The sequence below is a fragment of the Entelurus aequoreus genome, linkage group LG08 (genome assembly GCF_033978785.1).
Source record: "Entelurus aequoreus isolate RoL-2023_Sb linkage group LG08, RoL_Eaeq_v1.1, whole genome shotgun sequence".
In the NCBI taxonomy this organism is placed as follows: domain Eukaryota; kingdom Metazoa; phylum Chordata; class Actinopteri; order Syngnathiformes; family Syngnathidae; genus Entelurus; species Entelurus aequoreus.
Genome location: NC_084738.1, coordinates 4,461,967 through 4,478,353, shown reverse-complemented (window position 1 = coordinate 4,478,353; position 16,387 = coordinate 4,461,967). Strand labels below are relative to the sequence as shown.

General features: G+C 38.2%; 1 protein-coding gene across 1 annotated transcript in view; it reads right to left on the bottom strand.

The window, feature by feature from the left end:
• Positions 1 to 16,387, bottom strand: part of dock1 (dedicator of cytokinesis 1) — a 483,186-nt gene that overhangs the window by 376,731 nt on the left and 90,068 nt on the right. The window contains exons 15-16 of the mRNA XM_062055356.1: positions 9,516 to 9,614; positions 3,753 to 3,825 (exon numbers count right to left, since the gene is read on the bottom strand). Of these exons, the coding sequence (XP_061911340.1) occupies positions 3,753 to 3,825; positions 9,516 to 9,614 (172 nt within the window). The remainder of the gene's footprint in view (positions 1 to 3,752; positions 3,826 to 9,515; positions 9,615 to 16,387) is intronic.

Genomic DNA, 16,387 nt, shown 5'->3' with positions numbered 1-16,387 from the left:
TCGCTCGGCTGGCTTGGCAGGAGCCACCGGAGGGAAAAGGCTATATGCAACTTGGAAGGAAAGAAGTCCATTTCAGGCTACATTTCTTTTTGTGAGCCAATCAAAGTTCCATTTGTCGTGAAAGGTGTGCAGCCTGTTCGACTTTCAAGTTAGGCTGTCAGTTCAAGTTAATGTCGAGTGCACGCTGGGACACATTTAGTTTTTTTTTTACTATGCATGATAATGACACGGGAAAGCGGAATGCAAAGACACCCAGTCTGATGACGACTGACAGCGTTACAGTGATAGTCTTGACGCACCGAGCGGCACGTCATGGTCGCCGCCAGAGTACGTGCCGCTCGGTCACTGCTGTAAAAGTTCAAGCCTGGCCTCGGGCGACGGCGCCAGAGAAGGGAAGTACCACAAACAGTGGTGATGATGACATCATCTGAGCTTTGAAGAACCCTTAATTGTAGCTGTTGACCCGTTGGCTTGGAAGGTGACAAATGTCAGGCGTGTAACCTGACAGGTGCTTTTTATGATTGTCCTTAAAGGCCTACTGAAAGCCACTACTACCGACCACACAGTCTGATAGTTTATATATCAATTATGAAATCTTCACATTGCAACACATGCCAATACGGCCGGGTTAGCTTATAAAGTGACATTTTAAATTTCCCGCTGAACTTCCGGTTGGAAAACTCCTTTGGATATGACGTATGCGCGTGACGTAGCCAGTAAAACAGAGGTATGGCTTCCCCCTTGAGGCCAATACAAAATAGCTCTGTTTTCATGTCATTATTCCACAGTATTCTGGACATCTGTGTTGGTGAATCTGTTGCAATTTGTTCATTGCATTATGGAGAAAGAAGCTGAGCAAGCAAAGAAGTTAAGTTGTCAGTGCGAAGGGAAGTCAGCAACACAACACAGCCGGTGTTTGTTTACATTCCCGAAAGATGCAGTCAAGATCGAAGAACTTGGACAACAGAGACTCTTACCAGGAGGACTTTGACTTCGATACTAAGACGCCTGTAGAGAACTGGGACAACACAGACTCTTACCAGGATTACTTTGATTTGGATACACAGACGCAGACGCGGTACCGTGAGTACGCAGCTGCGCTTCCAAACATTTGATCGCTTGCCCGTACGTGCGTGTCACGTACGTAACTTTGGTTAAATATATAAGCTTTATGAACCTTGGGTTAGGTGAACGGTCCTTTGGGCTGAGTGAGTGGGTGTGTTGTGCAGGTGTTTGAATTGTATTGGCGGGTTATATGGACGGGAGCTAGTATACTACTCCTAGCTCCTAGCTATAGCTAGGAGCTAGGAGCTAGCATAACAAACACCTAGGAGTTTTTATGCGGGATTAATTTGTGGCATATTAAATATAAGCCTGGTTGTGTTGTGGCTAATAGAGTATATATATGTCTTGTGTTTATTTACTGTTGTAGTCATTCCCAGCTGAATATCAGGTCCCACCCGCGCGCTTCCAAACATTTGATCGCTTGCCCGTACGTGCGTGTCACGTACATAACTTTGGTTAAATATATAAACTTTATGAACCTTGGGTTAGGTGAACGGTTCTTTGGGTTGAGTGAGTGTGTGTGTTGTGCAGGTGTTTGAATTGTATTGGCGGGTTATATGGAAGGGATCCCGTCCATATAACCCGCTCGAGCTATAACTAGCTCGAGCTAGTAGCTAGAAGCTAGGAGCTAGCATAACAAACACCTAGGTGTTTTTATGCAGAATTAATTTGTGGCATATTAAATATAAGCCTGGTTGTGTTGTGGCTAATAGAGTATATATATGTCTTGTGTTTATTTACTGTTGTAGTCATTCCCAGCTGAATATCAGGTCACCCCCGGCTCTCACAGCATCTTCCCTATCTGAATCGCTTCCACTCCCCACTAGTCCTTCACTTGCACTTTCCTCATCTACAAATCTTTCATCCTCGCTCAAATTAATGTGGAAATCGTCGCTTTCTCGTTCCGAATCTCTCTCACTTCTAGCGGCCATCATTGTAAACAATAGGGAACTTTTATACTTTTTTGACAATAAATTACAAAATACCTATACTGTGCTTGGTGGTACCTTTGAGTTCAGTTTATATGTCATCTAAGGAACTTGGGACTGACCAGCGTTTTACATCCCACTTGGAGGAACATCTGGTCAAACGCAACAAGAGTTATACACTTAACCAAAAAAAGGTGAAATAACTGAAAATATGTTTTATATTCTAGATTCTTCAAAACAGCCACCCTTTGCTCTGATTTATTCTTTGCACACTCTTGGCATTCTCTCGATGAGCTTCAAGAGGTAGTCACCTGAAATGGTTTTCTCTTCACAGGCGTGCTTGAAGCTCTGAGTCTAATGCAAGCCAATAATATTAGTATCTACATCAGGGGTGTCAAACTCATTTTAGATCGGAGGCCACATGGAGAAAGATCATGGGTCATAACATTCTGAAAATATTACAAATAAAATATAGAAAAAAATACCGGCAGCGGTAAAGTTTAGATCCATGAAGGAAAGAAGAAAGTGAATGAATGTTTATAACTGAATAAATTTACATCTGCATAAACATTTGTTTTCTTTTGTATTATTTTTTTAATGAATCAAGTAACGTTTATGACAACCTTTTTCCAAAACACAATATAGAATGTGAGATATAACAGGATATTGCATACATTTACCATTGGTTTTCAAAACGGTTACAAAAAAGTGGAACCCCGAAAATTTACTGAGGGACCCCATTTTTATGACTTGATGGGGTCCCTGTGACCCCATTTTGAAAATTCCTAGCGCCAACACTGATGGAGTATTGGTGCGTGCAAAACAGCAGCAGGGGGCTGTGGCCTGCGGGCCGGTTCTAATACTAATCAAGTATCATCCCGGGGGCCATAGATAATTCATCCGCGGGCCGGATCTGGCTTGCGGGCCTTGACGTCGCTGTTCTAGGCACTGACTTCCAGCATCAAGGCTAGATTTTGAACACTTCCAAGACACTGTTTGTGGCACCTATGAGACATGTGAAATGTGTGAAAAATACTATTACAAGGGACCTTTAAGAGACAGGAAGGCTGCAGGTAGTGTGTGAATGTATCTTGTATGTGACACACACAAAGCCATTAAGGCAGGCTATTATCCTTCTCCATGTTTTTATGTCGTTTGCGCCGATAGTTTGGCAGTCGCCGCGTTACTAGAGGCAAACAGGTTTCTGTAGCAACTGTTACAGCAGGATCACAGCGAGTCAAATTGTTTGAAAGGCATGAGATGAGACACCGACGACTGCATGCAAGGTGAAACGCATACCGAGCTGGAGGATGTGAAGAAATGGACGGCTGCAGAGGAAGATAGTGTTTTTTTTTGGTTCTGAATAGGATGAGAGAGATTCTTCCCTGCCTTGACATCCTGCTTTAGCTTGCGAGCTGATTGTGTTGCATAGAGAGGCCTGTTATGACGTGTAGGGTATTTTCCCCAAAAGACTGATCCAGCACTACTGATGGCAGCTGGAAGAATGGCCTGGGCATGTGACGGACAGATGGGACTGTGAGGCGGCCAGGATCGGCTTCGCTGCCTCAACAATTAGAGAGGATGCAACAGTGGTTCCATTCAGGTGGATATGTTCCCAATTGCTTCCTTTCATGGGGGAAGTCTTATTTATCATTGTCAAATTATTTGGAAAAACATATTTTGTAGCTCATCTGCTAGCCAGGGTAGAACCCATTGTTCATCTTTTGGAAGAGAAAAAAATCTAGCTTTAGTACTCACAGTCCTGCGATGAGCGGTGGCGAAAGGTAAAGCGCAAGTGGCTCCGGTTTACGTCCTCGATGGGAATGGCAACCTGAAAAGATGAGATTACAACACATTTAAAAGAATTCTTACTACTGCTTGAGAGCAGGCGTTTTCAAAGTGTAGCGTCGCTTATTAAAGCATAGCACAGTCTTCAAAATCAAATTTTTTTTACCTTTACCGTATTTTTCGGACTATGAGGCACACTTAATATCCTTTCAATTTCTCAAAAATCGACAGTGCGACTTATAACCCGGTGCGCCTAATTCTGGTTGTGCTTACTGACCTCGAAGCAATATTATTTGGTACATGGTGTAATGATAAGTGTGACCAGTAGATGGTAGTCATATATAAGAGATACGTGTAAACTGCAATATGATGACTGTAAACACCAAAACTTTAAATGTTCCATTGAGAATATAGTTTATTTAGTTTATTAAGGATCCCCATTAGTCTACACCGCAGTGGAGACTATTCTTCCTGGGGTCCAGGCAAAAACATCACACAATCACAAAACAAAAGATTAAAATGCAGTACAACATGATCAAATAATAAAATGTTGTAATACAAAAATAGCAACAACAAAGAACCAAAAAAATAATAATAACTTTGAATTTACATAATATTGTTCATAACAAAGATAAAAAGAGCAATATAAAAATAGATATATATATATATATATATTTGCAAAAAAAAAAATAAAACAAAGAACCAATGGCCTAAAATATATACATTAGTGTACCAAAGACAAACAATAAGTGACGAAAAAAGTTCCCTCCACCATTTTCTACTGCTTGTCCCATAATCAATAAAATAGTCAATAAAAACAGTCATGACATTAGGTACAATCTAGAATAATCTCTTTCCGCAATACTTCTCCTCTTAGTCTATTCTTAAAACCCACTCTGCTGGTGATTGATACCAAATATTGTGGAAGTGGATTCCAGTAAGTGATTGCCCTATACATTACAGTCTTTTTCAAAACATCACTTTTGGGTTTAAGACGGGTGAAAGCACCTCTTAGGGCTAACCTGGTACCATAGTTGTGACTTTCACTAGCAAGCAACAGCTGAGAATACAGATATGAAGGTTTATGGTATGTATAGATTGTTTTTAAAAATAGAATCAAACTACACGCTACTCTTTCACCAACTCTCATCCATGACAATTCATTATGCATGATCTCAACGCCGGTCCTAAATGAGCAATGGAGAGCTAGTCTGGCAGCTCTGTTTTGGGTAAGCTGGATTTTATTGAGTTCTTGTTTAGATGCATTGGACCAAATTGCTGGGCAGTAGTCAATATGTGACAATACAAGGGATTGTATAACTTGTTTCGTAGTTGTGTTAGTTAAAAAATAGGCACTTCTTCTTATGATTGAGATGCTTCTGCTCATTTTTTTTACTACGTTATTAATGTGAGTGGCCCAAGATAGTCTTTCATCTATTGTAACTCCCAGCAACCTGGCTTCTTTAACTTGTTCAATATGAACTCCGTTCAAAGAAACATTCAATATGCGTTCTTTTCTATGAGCATGTTTTGAGCAAATAACAAGACATTTTGTTTTGGAAATATTAAGTTTCATCTTATTTTCTGTAACCCATTTAGAAATCTGCATAACCTTGTCTTGTAGTATACTGCTCAGGTCTGTGCAATTATCAGCATAAGCATATATTGTTGTGTCATCTGCGTAAATTGCACAGCAACCATTCTTTAAAATACATGACATATCATTTACAAATATTGAGTATAATAAAGGTCCCAGGCAACTTCCCTGGGGAATACCACAATATAATGTTTTAATATTTGAAAGGGTTCCATTGAACATGACACATTGCTGTCTGTTGACTAGGTAGCTTTTCATCCAGTTAATCGCTGAGAGTTTAAAACCATAAGCAGACAGTTTTATAAGTAGTAGTTTGTGGTCAATAATATCAAAAGCAGCACTAAAATAGAACATTAAACACGGCGCTCAAAAATCTGTCAAAATGTTTTTAGTACGACTTCGGTAAGCTATGATGGATTGTCGGCACATTAAACATACGAGTGTTATTATAGTGTGTGTATAAGGACGGCAAAATGGCACTTATTAGCAGACATATTACCTGGCATTTTGTTTCGCAATATTATGCAAAAACCAACTTTTCTTACATTCTGGTACCTGCTGATGTGTATTTGGGATCTGCATAAGTCCTGAAAATGTGCTCGCTTCCGCAATAATAATAATAATAATAATAATAATAGATTTTATTTGTAAAAAGCACTTTACATTGAGTAAACAACCTCAAAGTGCTACAGTGTATTAAAAATAAATAAATAAATAAAAAAAGATTAAAAAAATTAAAACTAGAACAGCCTAATAGCTAGAACCATTATGCACATATCTAAAAAAGGCTTTTTTAAAAGCATCCACAGTCTGTGGTGCCCTCAGGTGGTCAGGGAGAGCGTTCCACAGACTGGGAGCGGTGGAGCAGAAAATTGTACAATTGTAGTCCGTGCCGACGCCGTAGTCATAAACTTCTTCTTTTTCTCTACCTTCTTATGTGGCATTCATCTTCCGCTGTTGCCATTTCTAATATAGAGTAGCATAAAGTTATAAGTTATATCTGTTAGTAGACTAGCTATCAAAGCGCTAAAAACTGTAGTGGGTTTACATAATTCACCCCCGGAACTTTAGTTATTAGAGGGTTCCGGTCGGACGGTTTTTACGGGACACATTTCCAAAATTGAGCCACGGATGAAAAGATGCTGCTCCGTTATCGATTGAAGTAAAGTCTGAATGTCATTAAAACAGTTAGCTCCATCTTTTGACACTTCTTCCACCCCCGTCCTTGCACGCTACACCGCTACAACAAAGATGACGGGGAGAAGACGCTGTCCAAGGTGAGCAAAGTAAATAAGACAGTAAGCGACTGTCAGAAAGCTACTTGACGGTGATCTGTAAAACATAATCTATGCAACACTTTCACCAAATAACCACCATTACATTTTATGTAGACCAGTGGTCCCCAACCACCGGGCCGTGGCCCGGTACTGGTCCGTGGATTGATTGGTACCGGGCTGCACAAGAAATTTAAAAAATAAAAATAAAAATAAAATAAAAATAAAAATAAAAATAAAATTTAAAAAAAAAAATATATATATATATATATATATATATATATATATATATATATATATATATATATATATATATATATATATATATATATATATATATATATATATATATAATTTATTTTTTTAAATTAAATCAACATAAAAAACACAAGATATCAATATAGATCAATACAGTCTGCAGGGATACAGTCCGTAAGCACACATGATTGTATTTTTTTATGACCAAAAAAATTAAAATAAATAAATAAATACCATCCCAAAGATTGACAGCCTTAGTAGCTAGCTTGTGCTGCTATATTGACATACTGAGCCGTTGAGTCGGCTCGGAGTTGGTAAAAGTTAAATCTAGATTATAAATCTTGCATCACATATCGTATAAGTTAAAGTTAAAGTACCAATGATTGTCACACACACACTGAAATTTGTCCTCTGCATTTGACCCATCCCCTTGTTCACCCCCTGGGAGGTGAGGGGAGCAGTGGGCAGCAGCGGTGCCGCGCCCGGGAATCATTTTTGGTGATTTAACCCCCAATTCCAACCCTTGATGCTGAGTGCCAAGCAGGGAGGTATTGGGTCCCATTGTTATAGTCTTTAGTATGACTCGGCCGGGGTTTGAACTCACAACCTACCGATCTCAGGGCGGACACTAACCACTAGGCCACTGAGTAGTATAGTAGAAGGATGTGGCCATAAACCGAGAAGTTGATCAACTTTGACATCCAACTTAGACCCAGGGATGGCGAGAGACATGAAAAGAAGCTTGTATGCGGTAACTTTTTTTTTTAACTCTTGGTGAGGATTATGAATAATTCTTCATATAAACATCCCATCAGTCGACATACCAGTGAGAGCAGACATTGTACAGTAGGTAATTGTTTTATTAAGTGGTTGTTTTTGGGGGTTTTTTTGTCATAAAAAAATACAATCATGTGTGCTTACGGACTGTATCCCTTGCAGACTGTATTGATATATATTGATATATAATGTAGGAACCAGAAATATTAATAACAGAGAGAAACAACCCTTTTGTGTGAATGAGTGTAAATGGGGGAGGGAGGTTTTTTGGCTTGGTGCATTAATTGTAAGTGTATGTTGTGTTTTTTATGTGGATTTAATAAAAAATAAAAATATTTTTTATGTCTTGTGCGGCCCGGTACCAATCGATCCACGGACCGGTGGTTGGGGACCACTGCCTTAAAGAGAACAAGACAGAAAATAATTGAGAAACTCTAGGCTAAACGGAGACTCTAAATCAGGGGTCACCAACGCGGTGCCCGCGGGCACCAGGTAGCCCGTAAGGACCAGATGAGTAGCCCGCTGGCCTGTTCTAAAAATAGCTCAAATAGCAGCACTTACCAGTGAGCTGCCTCTATTTTTAAAATTGTATTTATTTACTAGCAAGCTGGTCTCGCTTTGCCCGACATTTTTAATTCTAAGAGAGACAAAACTCAAATAGAATTTGAAAATACAAGAAAATATTTTAAAGACTTGGTCTTCACTTGTTTAAATAAATTCATTTATTTTTTTACTTTGCTTCTTATAACTTTCAGAAAGACAATTTTAGAGAAAAAATACAACCTTAAAAATGATTTTAGGATTTTTAAACACATATACCTTTTTACCTTTTAAATTCCTTCCTCTTCTTTACTGACAATTTAAATCAATTTTCAAGTAAATTTATTTTTTTTATTGTAAAGAATAATAAATACATTTTAATTTAATTCTTCATTTTAGCTTCTGTTTTTTCGACGAAGAATATTTGTGAAATATTTCTTCAAATTTATTATGATTAAAATTCAAAAAAATTATTCTGGACAATCTAGAAAATTTGTAGAATCAAATTTAAATCTTATTTCAAAGTCTTTTGAATTTCTTTTAAAATTTTTGTTCTGGAAAATCTAGAAGAAATAATGATTTTTCTTTGTTAGAAATATAGCTTGGTCCAATTTGTTATATATTCTAACAAAGTGCAGATTGGATTTTAACCTATTTAAAATATTTCATCAAAATTGTAAAATTAATCTTAATCAGGAAAAATTACTAATGATGTTCTATAAATTATTTTTTAAATTTTTTCCAAAAGATTCGAATTTGCTAGTTTTTCTCTTCTTTTTTTCGGTTGAATTTTGAATTTTAAAGAGTCGAAATTGAAGATAAGCTATGTTTCAAAATTCAATTGTCATTTTTTTTTGTGTTTTCTCCTCTTTTAAACCGTTCAATTAAGTGTAAATATCATTAATTATTAATAATAACAGAGTTAAAGGTAAATTGAGCAAATTGGCTATTTCTAGCAATTTATTTAAGTGTGTATCAAACTGGTAGCCCTTCGCATTAATCACTACCCAAGAAGTAGCTCTTGGTTTCAAAAAGGTTGGTGACCCCTGCTCTAAATGTTCCTTATATGTCAATGAGAGTGCAAATGGATGATAATAGGACTGTGATTTCAGTGCTCATAATAAAAACAAATGACGTTTTCTGTGCCAACTAGTTTTGAAGCATACTTCTCTGTCAAAATAACAAGCCATGGATGCGTACCGCCCTAAAAATCAGCTGGGATAGGCTCCAGCACTGACCCCGAGGAGGCGATACATCACAGAAAATGGTAGTATGTTGAGGACATACCTTAATGGTCTCAAACCAGCGTGGCTGCTTGACTTGGTAGTAGATGACAGACTTGTATTCACTAATCCCGTCATCTCCAGCACCTGGGAAAATGACATTCTGGAGGAAAAGAAAGCACATAATTCCAGTTAAGAACATTCTCCATAGCTCATCAGGAAGTTAAACATTTTGACTCACATTTATTTTTAAAAATGCACTCCCCCTGGGGGGCCTTTAAAAAGTCTCCTTGCACTGTTTGCTTAGGCACCTGGTTGCAAATCTTATGACAGCAAAATAAATTAGAAATTAATTATTTAGGGTGGATAAAAGCACTCCAGTGTGCATAAAGCAAATAAGAAGGCATAACTTAGCTTTGTTTCCTATCAATCTGCCGGCCAACAGTTTCCCTCACACACCATGCAGCTGACTCGCCGCTGAGCTACGCCGACGCTAATGGCTTTTGACAAGCGGCAATTATGAGGACTAACGGGCTCGCCCACCGCCAGCCGGCGCCGGGCAGGACCGGGGGGGGGGTGCGCTTTGGCACACGCAGTCCTAGGTCCTTGCCACCTGGCTTTAGGTCACCGGGGTTCACGACAGGCCACGCCAGGACAAAGAGAGAGAGAGAGGGGAGTGTGGCGACAGGTGAGAAGAGAGGTGGGGTGTTAATACACCAGGTGTGATAAGAGGTCGCTCACTGCACTACATCACATCTCCTACCGGCGACAGGACCACTACAAAACTGGAATCCAGCGGCCGGCGGTGAGATAAATGAAGACTAATGGGAGGAAAGAACACGTGCAAAAAAGGAAAAAGAAAAATATGTTCTATTAGGGCTGAAAACTGCATCACGATACAAGTTTTTTTTATATTCATCGATATCGATAAATATTGATATTTTTTATGACTTATTTAAGCCTGCCAATAAATACAGTACCGTATTTTTCAGAGTATAAGTCGCTACGGAGTATAAGTCGCACCGGCCAAAAATGCATAATAAAGAAGGGAAAAAACATACACTACCGTTCAAAAGTTTGGGGTCACCCAAACAATTTAGTGGAATAGCCTTCATTTCTAAGAACAAGAATAAACTGTCGAGTTTCAGATGAAAGTTCTCTTTTCCTGGCCATTTTGAGCGTTTAATTGACCCCACAAATGTGATGCTCCAGAAACTCAATCTGCTCAAAGGAAGGTCAGTTTTGTAGCTTCTGTAACGAGCTAAAGTGTTTTCAGATGTGTGAACATGATTGCACAAAGGTTTTCTAATCATCAATTAGCCTTCTGAGCCAATGAGCAAACACATTGTACCATTAGAACACTGGAGTGATAGTTGCTGGAAATGGGCCTATGTAGATATTGCACCAAAAAGCAGACATTTGCAGCTAGAATAGTCATTTACCACATTAGCAATGTATAGAGTGTATTTCTGTAAAGTTAAGACTAGTTTAAAGTTATCTTCATTGAAAAGTACAGTGCTTTTCCTTCAAAAATAAGGACATTTACATGTGACCCCAAACTTTTGAACGGTAGTGTATATAAGTCGCACTGGAGTATAAGTCGCATTTTTGGGGGGAAATTTATTTGATAAAAGCCAACACCAAGAATAGACATTTGAAAGGCAATTTAAAATGTCTAAAGAATAGTGAACAACAGGCTGAATAAGTGTACGTTATATGAGGCATAAATAACCAACTGGTATGTTAACGTAACATATTATGGTAAGAGTCATTCAAATAACTATAACATATAGAACATGCTATACGTTTACCAAACAATCTGTCACTCCTAATCGCTAAATCCCATGAAATCTTATACGTCTAGTCTCTTACGTGAATGAGCTAAATAATATTATTTGATATTTTACGCTAATGTGTTAATAATTTCACACATAAGTCGCTCCTGAGTATAAGTCGCACCCCCGGCCAAACTATGAAAAAAAACTGCGACTTATAGTCCGAAAAATACGGTAATACAATTTCCAACTTACCAAGGGTGCTACTGATCAGTGGAGAAGGTAGCCAGGTGGTAAAATAAGCGCAGTAAATTTGAAGGTAGTTGCAGTTTCGAGACACTAGATTAGGGGTCGGCAACCCAAAACTTTGGAAGAGCCATATTGGACCAAAAATACAAAAAACTAATCTGTCTGGAGCCGCAAAAATTTAAAAGCCGTATAAGAGTCCTATAATGAAGGCAACACATGGCGTAAGTGTCTATTTTAGCTATAATAGCCTACTATCAAAATGACTATGTGTCGCAGGCTGACGCAAATCTTTGTTGACAGAAATGTTGAAATGTAATATTTATTCTACACATTTTTACAACATTAGAAACCATTAGTAAATCAGAGGCTACTCAGAAGGTGAGATAACTCCTGGAAATTACTGGCTTTTAATGGCCAAAGGTATATACAGTATATGTGTGTGTCCAAGTTCAAGGAAACGGCACGCTGTCTTCTTTTAATAGATTTATTACAATCTTTGGCAAGCTAGGTAATGTTTGCTGTGGTCTGGAACAACATGGCACACAAACAACTATCTGAAATGCAGCCAATATTACATCCAGATAATGTGTCATGAGACATGCATAACTAAATTATATACAAAGAGGATACAAGTAAAGGATATTAAATAAGCTCAAATATACCTACAAACGAGGCATAATGATGCAATATGTGCATACAGCTAGCCTAAATAGCATGTTAGCATTGATTAGCTTGCAGTCATGCACTGACCAAATATGCCGGATTAGCGCTCCAACAAGTCAATAACATCAAAAAAAGCGCACCTTCGTGCGTTCACGCACAGCATAAAACGTTTGGTGGACAAAATGAGACAAATAAGAAGTGGAAGATTTTACATGTAAACAAACTGTTGCGTCACAGTCCACACTATGGTGAGTTCAAGAACCGCCGAAATTAGTAGGACAAAACGATGTTCACCAAATAGTCTCATCGGTGAAGCATACACACAAACTTATTAAACAGTGGACTTTCTAACAATTGGGAAGGTTTGTGTCATGTTTGTCCTCAAACAAAAAACATACTAAAACAAAAACATTATTTTCCCCCCCATCTTTTTCCATTTTCAATCGTTTTTTTAAAAATGCTCCAGGGAGCCACTAGGGCGGCACTAAAGAGCCACGGGTTGCTGACACCCACACTAGATGGCAGTAGTGAGTAAGCTATTGAACACTACACAGAGTCGTTTGGGAACTAACTAACCAATTCATGAAAGCGACATGTTGGAAGTGTCAGGATGTTGCCGCACACTTAAAATTAAAGACCTGTTTCTGTTACTGAGTTGATGCATCAAGATATCACAGTTTTCTCTTCTCCATGCAAGACATTAAGACAGCACAACCAAAAAGGGTAGTTGATACTGTTACCTGATTGGCTGTTAGCGTATCACTCCCATTGACACTTCCTGTTTGCTGTTTAGCTGGGTTCATGCAACGAATCTTGCTTCACACTTTCTGGTTTCTTCCGACTAAAAATATAAATATGTATCGAATGTTTTATCGAACGCATTTTATATTGATATCGATTATGTGTCTATCGCGGTATATGTTGATATCTTTTTATCGGCCCAGCCCCTATGTTGTGTACTGCTTTATTTTGCCTAATTCAGTGGTTCACAAACTTTTTACACCAAGTACCACCTCGGAAAGTTCTCCAAGTACCACCATAATGACCAACAAAAATACACAGTAGCGTAGTAGGCCTAAGTATTCATTACAAAACAAGGCAGAGGATTTATTTAACAAGTAAATTCAATATTTCGGACACTAACATGACACACAGTTTGAAGAGCAACACTGTGTTTGAATATAGGAAAATAAAACTCTGTACCTGAATAATGAATCAAGTCCTTGGCGTACCACTAGATGGAGAATCAGTGACATAATAGAACTGCTATATATCTCAAAACGCCTCAATGTCAGCAATTATAACACCCTGTTCGTACCTTCTTTGCACATCCTATTGAATGGCTTGTTGAGAACAGTAAACACAAAAGGATGAACTAAGGTCAAGGCGAGGCATACATTTTTACTCAAGAATGCTCAAGAAATAGGAGTAAAAAAAAAAAGCACTATTGAAAGTGTCGGCTTACTTCTGCCACCCAATAACTTCCTTTTAGATTACCTATCATTTGTATCCTCCTCCGACTTGCGTTTGTATTAAAGCAACGTGTTTATTTTTAGGAGTCCTCACAACCTCTGACTAGACCAGATCTGGGCAAATTGAGGCCGCGTGCGGCCCGTTAATTCCCAAATATTTTTTTTAGATCTTTAAGATGGAAAGTGTAGCTGCCATTATGATGTGCAGTGATGTTTTCAAATGACCGCAAGTCTTGAACTATACAAAGTATTTCAATGGTTGGAATCTGCGCTTTTGCATGACATACTAGTTACTATGGTAATCTAATTAGTTACTATGGTCATCTAATTAGTTACGATGGTCATCTAAGTCACAGCAGCTCAGACGAGGCACCAAGCAGTGTGGGCGGGGAGCGTTTCCACAGAGCGTTTCCAGGGCGGCCAGCCTGAAATGCGGGTGTCAGGGACAGACGCGGATGGAGATTTTTACAACAAAGTTGTAAAGCTTAGTGATATATCAGATGTATCAGATTGTGGGTGTTTTTGTTTTTTTTACCTTTTGCGTTCATATTTTGCTGTTTGTGTTGCATTTTTGCTGCGTTTTCGCTTGATTGTATGTCGATCGAGAGGGGGATGTTAAGTTCATGTGTTGTCAATATTCAGTGTTTTATCGTTTATAGTTTAATATTGTAAATCCCACATTCTTTATTTTCATGTACATTCTGGGTGTCTCATTCAGTGAAAAAATTTAAAATTCCATTTCGTTTTTAGCATTCAATCAGACATTATTATTAAGAGGTTTTGTATTAGTGTTGCCCCCAGACACATTTTTTTCTCAAAATTTGGCCCCCCCGAGTCAAAATAATTCCCCAGGCCTGGATTAGACGCAGTGCTCAAGCAGGGTTTCCCACACATTCATTTATTTGTGGCGGCCCGCCACGAAAGAATTATGTCCACCACAAATAAAATTAAAAAAAAAAAAAAAAAAAAAAAAAAAAAAAAAATTTAAATTAAAAATTTTTTAAAAAAATTGAAAACAATTTTTTTTCTGTCCTCTCCAGCTTCTCAGGCAAATCATATAGTTGATGTAGATGCCCATATCGGCTGTTCAGATTTACTTTACAAAGGAGAAGTGTAGGATACTTCTCTTGTTGCCTTATTTGTATTTGACTTTATTAAATGTATTTATATTGGAAACACAACATGTGTATATAACAAAGGGTGCAAAGTCTGCAGGCAGTAGGAAACACATGGTTAAGTGTAGGGAGTAAAACTGATGGCAGTCTAAAGTTCAAGATTTTTGGAGCTCTTTGTTCAGTGGATCAGATGTTTGATGAAGCTCTGTGTCTATCTACCACCACTACTGTTTTCTGTTTATTTGTTACTGACTGTGGCAGGACACCTCTGCCTCTGTTTCACTTTATGTTGCTGGTAAATAATATGGTTGTAGTAGTAGGCTGAACTTAAATTATTTAGTATGCACTAATTAAAGGGGCAGAGCTTTGAGACATTTTAGCTTTTATATTTCATAAGATATATTTTTTGTAAGAACCACAAATAATAAATATATTTCAGTGAATAACTTATTGTTCAAATCTGTATATAAATATGTACATAAAGTGTTGTAATTATATTGTAAAATGGATGGATGGATGGACGTTTAAAACAAAACTGTTATTATTAATTAGTAAGTATACATTTTTTGAGCCTTTTTAGAGAAAATCAAATCATTGTAGTAAATTATGCAAATTACTCGATGATGTCATGGTGACCACACCCATAACCACGCCCCCACCGCCACAGGTATCTTGGCAGTTTATGGGAAACACTGTCAAGGATCCCGTACATTCATTTATATATTTGTTTGTTGCAGCCATGGATAGGTAGGTACCTTTCACATCTGAAGCGATACAATACCAATTCGCAATATTTAATAATAACATCGCTTTTTTTAGTGCAACAATGAAAAACTAGCCGATTATGATAACTTATGTCCAGTTGTTTTATCTTGTTTTATAGTTATATACACAGGGCGGTATAGCTCGTTTGGTAGAGTGGCCGTGCCAGCAACTTGAGGGTCCCAGGTTCGATCCCCGCTTGCGCCATCCTAGTCACTGCCGTTGTGTCCTTGGGCAAGACACTTTACCCACCTGCTCCCAGTGCCACCCACACTATTTAAATGCAACTTAGATATTGGGTTTCACTATGTAAAAGCGCTGTGAGTCACTAGAGAAAAGCGCTAAATAAATATAATTCACTTCACTTCACAGTTATACCATTGAATAATATATGGGAGTGTGTTCGTAACGTGGAATGTCATAAAACAAGGACCACCTGTGTATGGACTCTATCATGTTGGCTAAGTGCAGAGTTACAGTGTACATAATTGGTGTCAAACGTACGGCCCGCGAGATGAGTTTGCTAAGTATACAAATGAGCTGTAATTTTTTAAAGAAATAACCTGGACTGTGCACCCTAACAATTATATGGTGAAATGTGCGGACGATACCGTGCTCCTAAGCCTTCTACACAAGGATACGGACCCCTCTGTGTACCAAGACGAGATAGACCTATTTAATAGGTGGTGTGATACCAACCATCTTATTCTAAATGTGACCAAGACACAGGAAATGGTTTTGGATCCGAGGAAAGTGACTGACCATGAGCCAGTGGTCATCAAAAATCAGGAAATTACCCAGGTATCCTCATATAAATATTTAGGGGTTCATATTGATAATCTTCTCTGCTGGAAGACACATATTGACAAACTGTGCAATAGACTGCAACAGAGGCTATAT